Raw genomic sequence first — 8,485 nt, 5'->3', positions numbered from 1 at the left:
AAACTACAGAAATAACAACTGCTGGCACAACTGAGGCAACTACTATACCGACTACAGAAATAACAACTGCTGGGACAACTGAGGGAGCCGCAATAGAAACTACAGGAATAACAACTGCTGGGACAACTGAGGCAACTGCTGTAAAGACTACAGAAATTACAACTACTGGGACAACTGAGGGAACCGCAATAGAAACTACAGAAATAACAACTGCTGGGACAACTGAGGCAACTACTATACCGACTACAAAAATACCAACTGCTGAGACAACTGGTGGAGCCGCAATAGAAACTACAAAAATAACAACTGCTGGGACAACTGAGGCAGATGCTGTACAGACTACAGAAGTAACAGATGCAGGGACAACTGAGGCAACTGCAGTAGAAACTACAGAAATAACATCTGCTGACACTACTGAGGCAACTACTATACCGACTACAAAAATAACAACTGCTGGGACAACTGAGGGAGCCGCAATAGAAACTACAGATATAACAACTGCTGGCACCACCGAGGTAGCTGCTGTACAGACTACAAGAATAACAACTGCTGGGACAACCGAGGCAACTGCTGTACAGACTACAGAAATAACAACTGCTGGGACAACTGAGGCAACTGCTGTACAGACTATAGAAATAACAACTGCTGGGACAACCGAGGCAGCTGCTGTACAGACTACAGAAATAACAACTGCCGGGACAACTGACGCAACTGCTGTAGAAACTACAGAAATAACATCTGCTGGCACAACTGAGGCAACCACCATACTGACTACAAAAATAACAACTGCTGGGACAACTGAGGGAGCCGCAATAGAAACTACAGAAATAACAACTGGGACAACTGAGGCAGCTGCTGTACAGACTACAGAAATAACAACTGCTGGGACCACCGAGGCAGCTGCCTTACAGACTACTGAAATAACAACTGCTGGCACAACTGACGGAGCCGCAATAGAAACTACCGGAATAACAACTACTGAGACAACTCACGCAACTACTTATACCGACTACAAAAATACCAACTGCCGGGACAACTGAGGGAGCCGCAATAGAAACTACAGGAATAACAACTACTGAGACAACTCAGGCAACTACTATACCGACTACAAAAATACCAACTGCCGGGACAACTGAGGGAGCCGCAATAGAAACTACAGGAATAACAACTGCTGGGACAACTGAGGGAGCCGCAATAGAAACTACAGGAATAACAACTACTGAGACAACTCAGGCAACTACTATACCGACTACAAAAATACCAACTGCCGGGACAACTCAGGCAACTACTATACCGACTACAAAAATACAACTGCCGGGACAACTGAGGGAGCCGCAATAGAAACTACAGGAATAACAACTGCTGGGACAACTGAGGCAACTGCTGTACAGACTACAGAAATAACAACTGCTGGGACCACCGAGGCAGCTGCTGTACAGACTACAGAAACAACATCTGCTGGGACAACCGAGGCACCTGCTGTACTGACTACAGAAATAACAACTGCTGGAACAACTGAGGGAGCCGCAATAGAAACTACAGAAATAACAACTGCCGGGACAACCGAGTCAACTGCTGTACAGACTACAAAAATTACAACTGCCGGGACAACCGAGGCAGCTGCTATAGAAACTACAGAAATGTCAACTGCTAGGACAACTGAGTCACCTACAGCAGAAACCACAAAAATAACAACTGTTGGGACAACTGAGGCAAATGCCGTAGAAACTACAATAATTACAACTGCTAGGACAACTGAGGCAGCTACAGCAGTAACCACAAACATAGACTCCTCTTCAACTGCGGCCACTACAGCTGCCACGATTGATGTAACAAGAGCTGAGACTTCAATCACACCAACTTCAACAGATTCATCTACAGATGTACTGGATACAACAACTGGAAAAGCCACAAGTGTTGCATCAATTACACCACAATTGAGAACTACATCTTCTACAGGTATGATATTTATGTTCTTTAAATACAGATACAGTGAAAGAGAGATCCTGTATGCTAATCGGAAAGAACCAAACAAAAAGAGGCGAGGTGAGAAGGACGTCCATTCGTCGCAGCGATGGGAGAACCTAGAACTTCCCTGTGTACATTTACGCGTACAATTGAAACAAATAAGAAACATCGTCTCTTGGTGAAAAGCAACATTTTCCTATTACAGTATTTTATCTGCCATATACTTCATTCTAACTTACGGGCCAAACCAAGCAATTACACGTGAATAAATGGTTAATGCAATTCATGATATTTAATCGGGGATCTTTTTCTGTAGGGATTCTATGATGCCATATGTAAAAAAAATGTCATCTTGAAAATTGCTATTGGAAACCCGACAATGAGAATTGTTCTACCGATTGAATGCCAGCTTTAGGTTTTGTGTCCATTCCTTAACCTGTGAAATGATTTCCTTTCACTCCAGCTGTTGAGTGTGGCTGTCCTCTACAGGCCTCACATTCCAACCTAGTCCTGACAGGGACTACAACTGGCTCCACTGCCACCTACACATGTAAGGAAGGATTTGAGCTGACCAGCGGAGATACAAGCCACACCTGTGGAAGTGATGGACAATGGGAAGGCACACTACCCATCTGTGAAGGTAGTCATTACATTAGCAATATTGAGTTTCTATGTTACCTTTGCCTAGTGCCGTTTGTAGGGATGCAGCTATATATATATATATATATATATATATATATATATATATATATATATATATATATATATATATAAAATAAAGAATTTAATTAAATAAGAATCACGCTAACCCACTCCCGGCTACGATATGTCGATAAACCTTAAATTCCATAATTATGTTGGTGATATATATCTCTAGTCTGAACTCTAGAAGGAAGATGGAGTAAGATTTGATAGTGGAAAAGTTTGACTACAGAACGACTAACAGTTTCCCATACTTGACCATACATGGCCGTACAAGCTGGAGCCATGGCATGATCAATTCAACTCTGGTCGGACATCAGCGGACGCACTCCCATCCCCGGCAACCACAATCCGCCAGACAACACCAGGCAGGCGGATGTCGCTCCTTTTTGTTGGGTCACATAATCATTCGCAAACTGGAGAAAATCATCTATGACAATTTGCACATATAAAAAGTATGCAAAATGGAGTCCCCTGATGCTCACACACTTCAGAAACAGAGCGTCACACGTGCCAAGAAAACCAAGAGGAGGACGAAAGTCCGCCTCTATGATCCCTGATGGAGAGTCGAGTCGAAGCAATGGCAGCAATATAAAAGATCACAATTGTACATTTTTTAGTAACATTGTGTAATCATGACAGCTTTCCTGTCAAAGCATACCACACATAGCTGGACACACTGCTGTAGACACTTGCAGAAAGTCATCAAAGCTTTGAAGCATGGCTGCTGATCAAAAGTGTCGGCCTCCTGAACGGGAAAACGCGATGACTCTCAGCTGAGTTTCTCAGACCCTTCCAGGATAGACTCAAACAAGCGTCCTGAATCCGTACGGTGGTGGTGCATAACACACCACAGTGGGCGTCCAGGGGTTGAAAGTTCAGTACATGCAAATTGGAGTTAGCTTCTTCGAAAGTCCAGTCTCAGGCGACCATGCATCTGTGACTTCTGTTGTGGCTCCTCAACAGCCCACTCTGCGACCTGCACGCTCTGTCCCATACAGTACCTTGTCCAGGTGCTGCTACACTGTTTCGCTGTCTTCGGTTCTCCTCTGCCAGAACGAACCCTTGATATCACTTGTCACTAATGTTACATTTAAAAAGTTGGCACAGCTTCATGAGCATCTATCATTCTAGTTGATGAGATCAATGTTGAAATCTTCCCCTAGCCACGACACCTTGTATCCGCCTGTGTGGATTCGGAGCCTGTTATGTCGCTGCTGATGGTGTGCAGAGGTGTGACTGTGACGCTGGCTACAACTTCTTCGGCAGATCCCAGTTTTGCCTTGGTGAGTGTAATAACGAGAAATAGAATGTTATCAAAATATAATGTCATAATGATTGTTTTCCATGATGTAAATAAATTGATAAATCCTGACGATGTCTCTTATATGGACCAGCTTTGCCATACTTAATAATAACAAAGTTATTCCCTTTCCTCCATGTATATGGTGACATTTGTCATAATCATAACCACGCCATAGAATTATCATTGTAGTCATAATAAATGACCAGACATTATAATACCATATACACCACGGGGTGTGGCAGTAAGCCTTTTTTGTTGCCCTTCTTGCTATGCATAATGGGTTTTGAAATCATACAACTTTTCAGACATCAATGAGTGTTCAGTTGGGCTGGATCATTGCTTTGGACGATCAGCTTGTGTGTCTGAAGCGACATGCGTCAATTTTCCCTATGGGTCCTACACGTGTCGCTGTCGCCCAGGGTACACTGGGGATGGGAGGACTTCATGCAAAGGTACGTGTTACTTGTATTGCCCTATGGCAGATTACCTGTGTTAATGTGCACTCTCACTGCACTTGCGTCATGCTTGCGTCACTGCGGGGTTCGAAAGATACTCAACGGATTTCAGAGATAAAGAACGAATTTTCTTACTTTTTGTGTATTTTGTCGTCTTTTAAGTCATACTTTTACGTATTACGCAATATCTAGATTACAAAAAATCGGAGAAAATAACAAAACATGACGCAGTGAACGAACCCCGCAGTGACGCAAGCTTGAAGCAAGTGCGGTGAGAGTTCACCTTAAATGTGCAGATTCGTCGGACAAAAGAATAAACATAATGACTTGTATTTTTTATCTTTATCTATTGATTAACAACCTTGCATCAAGCCGTTGCGTGATTTCCTTATCCATAACCTGGAATTATGACCATGCATTCAAGATGGGACAGTTCTTCAAATAAAACATTGGAAAATGTCACTTTTGATCAGTACTGTAGAGTACTTAAACTCAAAGGTTGTCACGGCCACACTGACATCTGTGCGCGCCTTGATTTACAGCCGCTTCAAAAAAGAAGAAAAAGGTTTGCTATCATACCCTAGATCGTACAAGAAAACGAACATCGCCAAAGAACCCCCTCCATATGGTTAGAAGATATACTTTTGAATCAGATATCGCTGAGCACATCGCGTATAAATTTCGGAAGGAGGAAGACGAGAAAATTAAAAAGCTGAGACGGAAAAGGATACAGCTAACACGATTATCACAAGAACCAAGGCAAAGGACGAAGACAAAGAGAGAAATGGAAGAAAAAGAGAAGGAATAGATCAGACGGCTTATAATAACAGTACGTTTTTGTCCATATAGCACGTTAAGCAGTGGTACTAAAACTGTGGCGGATACTTTTAAAAGCGGAGTGACTGTCTTTTATACCCCCTTCACATTATATACGATCTTCGGACGTTCTTCGCGATCGCAGGAAGGTCGGCTGATTTTAAGATCTTAAGATGGTCTTGCGTATTTTTCGCCTCAAAACTGTCCCCCTCACATATACGCGAGGCTCGTGAGATCGACGGTGAATAAATCTATGATAATAAACCTCCCATGACCTCTTGCACGCGGACAATGTAACACAAAACGTTCCTAAAAAAAGGCAAGAGATCAATAAATGTTGCTTATTTTGTTGTCGTAATCTTTTTAAACAATGAATGGAATGCGCGGGCATAATAGAAATGACGCAAGAAAAGAAAGTGTGTCACAAAGTCAGCCTACATACTGCCACAGGGGCCACAATGTTAGAATTACCCTCGCATTCCCAGAAATTCAATATTTGTAAACAAACGGAAGTCGGACGAACGTCGCCCGAACGTTGCCCAACTGACGGGCGTTCGCCATCCGATTTACGCTCGATGATTAATAACTATGTCTTTGCTCGCCTATCGGTCTTCAATCGTTGGATTGACGCAAGACTATTGACCGATACCCTTGCAAGGTACGCACGATTTGTACGCACAATCTGCGACTCGGTAACAGCTGTGCGATTTTGGAGATTTCCTTCGACTAGTCGCATATGTTAAGAACATGTTTCGCTGCACCGCGACCGTCGTAAGACTCCTGGAAACTGCCGGCGATCCCTAAAAATCGCAAGATGATCGTGAGAACACCGGACGTCTTACTCACGAAAATGTCAATCAGAGTTCGTAAACTAGTCTTCCGATCGAATCGCGCCTATTGTGAAGGGGGTATTAAGACAATGATTTAAAAATCATTGGATGTCAACCTTGTCCAAGCCAGGCACGAACCCACCGGTTGCCCTTATTCTGGAATAAGCGATTTCTCGTTTTCATTAATGTGAGAAGTGACCCAAAAGCAAAGGATAAACACGTTTACCAGACTGTCCAACAAACTGTACAAATCTTCACGGTACTTTCTTTTGCGATCAGTAGCAACAAATTGGCGGGACCGTAGCGGGGGAAAGTAATTGACGCTACGTAGTTTTACTTCTAAAATGTTTCTCACTACAGTTCTTTGTTTATGATTACCTTTCTGGTTTCATTATCGAGTCACCGTATCGAGTACTGTTAATGATGATAACGACGGATCATCCAGTCTACGTCACAGTGGGCATCCCCGTGCCCCTACCGTGACACTGCTGGACGACACCAGTACTCAGTAAAGGGGTGGGTCAATTTAAAAAAGGAACATGGAACAGTGCATTACAGGAACGCATTATGAGCAAACTATAGCTAGACATTAGATTTTCTTTATGAAATTCAATTTCGAAGACAGACATCCCTGTTTACTTTTCCTGATTGGATGTCCAGCGCACAGACCACACCTCTGACAGCAGTCGGCTCTTCCATTCAAGTTTCCGGTCCCCTGGCTGTTTATCCAGGGGAACGCGTTCTGTTCCCTGACCGGCTATATTCCTCTAGCCGGCTTACTCCTCTATTTGTTCCATTTCTACGATTTTTCCAGCGATCCGGAGTCTGGTAGAGACTAGGGGAAGCTTCTGGAAGACTTTCACAAGCTAAACTCTTGTCATCGGCGTTGACACGGCTACACTGGCATTAAGTTAAAGCCCTATGGTTTAGAAATAAGTACAGCTCGTGTCAAATCCGGGTTTGTGGAAACAGCGGTCCTGTCCCGACGGCGGAAAAAAGGTCCAGTCTGGATAGAGAGCAGATATGCACTAACTTTAATATCATAAATGGACGATTCTGGATATTGAATAAGGTGATATAAGGTTTCGCTTCAACTTTCAGAAGCAGTTGATGGTTGTTCATTACTTTTTTTTTGCAGATATTGATGAGTGCCAGGATAACCCATGCTCTGAGAATGCTGTCTGCACCAACACACCCGGCAGTTACACATGCCGATGTTTGGATGGATACATAGGATCTGGCAGATCCTGCTTTGGTTTGTAGTATACTTGATCAATAGCCAATGCCTAAGTTGGGGAACTTTACATGTAGAAAATGAGTCACACCTTTTAAAATGTGTAATAAATGCAAAATACAACACGGCGTATTCCGTATCACCCGAGGCAACAGCCTGACTCGGTTGTTAGTTTTAAATATCAAATGCATATACAGTCAAACCTGCCCAAGACGACCACCCGGGGGACCGGGAAAAAACGGTCGATTTGGACAGGTGGTCGCTGAGAAGAGTATCGACTCAAAACATGCCCGATGCAAAGTATAAATGGTTTCCGTTTTGTCAAATGGCAAATAGCAAGCATACTGAACGCACGCAAAGAACCGAGGTCTTTAACGTCAAATACAACACGCTCGCTGTAAATTGTAAATTGTAAATTTAACCCCAAGCTTTTATCGAACTTTTATACGACACAGTGTTTAAAAGCTCAATATTTGTACACTAACGTTTTAGACAGTAAGGAAACTTTGATGCTGTCAGTTACCATACAAGCCTTTATGCGTCGCTGTGTATGAAATAACTACGGTGTACCTTTCGAATTCGATGCCCGGTACGTCCCGATAGCGTACTTACCCACGGGTGAATGTAACTACAGTTGGACAAAATCACTCACACAGATCTTTCTTAAAAAGGTATGAGCTACTCAGATCTTTCTTTAAAAAGTTTGAGGCTATATACGTTTCAGCATTCGTTCACTTTATAATGATATAGATTTTAAAAAAAAAAAAAACATCTGTAACAACTAAATTCGGAATTTTCTTACAACGAAATTTCCTCCCATATTACAGTAGACTGCACCATTGACCCACCCATTGACCGCTGCCATCTTTATTCTAAACATAACTTATCGTAATGGCAGTCAAAATCCGACGCAAACTGGCCGATTTCGGCACAAAATTGCGCTAGTTATCATCAGAAATCGATGAAAACCTCAATTTTGAAAATGATTAGGTCGTTATGGGTCCCAATTTGGGCCGGTCGCGGTCGCGTTGGCCAGGTGGTCGTTGAGAAAAGGTCGCTTAATGCTTACGTCAATGGGAAAAAAAATCGGGACCGAGAAAAAGCGATCGAAATGGCCAGGTGGTCGCTGAGAAGAGGTGTCGCTCGGGCAGTTTGACTGTACTATCTTTTGGTA

The 8,485-nt window shown here is 43.0% G+C and overlaps 1 protein-coding gene across 1 annotated transcript in view; it reads left to right on the top strand.

Annotated features, from left to right (window-relative positions):
* LOC118403422 overlaps positions 1 to 8,485 on the top strand; it is a gene marked incomplete in the record, with an annotated part of 72,158 nt that overhangs the window by 2,098 nt on the left and 61,575 nt on the right. The window contains 6 exon segments of the mRNA XM_035802133.1: positions 10 to 1,026; positions 1,234 to 1,959; positions 2,432 to 2,608; positions 3,837 to 3,956; positions 4,282 to 4,428; positions 7,216 to 7,332. Of these exon segments, the coding sequence (XP_035658026.1) occupies positions 10 to 1,026; positions 1,234 to 1,959; positions 2,432 to 2,608; positions 3,837 to 3,956; positions 4,282 to 4,428; positions 7,216 to 7,332 (2,304 nt within the window).

The sequence above is a fragment of the Branchiostoma floridae genome, chromosome 16 (assembly GCF_000003815.2).
Source record: "Branchiostoma floridae strain S238N-H82 chromosome 16, Bfl_VNyyK, whole genome shotgun sequence".
Lineage (NCBI taxonomy): Eukaryota > Metazoa > Chordata > Leptocardii > Amphioxiformes > Branchiostomatidae > Branchiostoma > Branchiostoma floridae.
The sequence above is the reverse complement of the archived record's forward strand: the minus strand, read 5'-3'. Positions and strand labels throughout refer to the sequence as shown.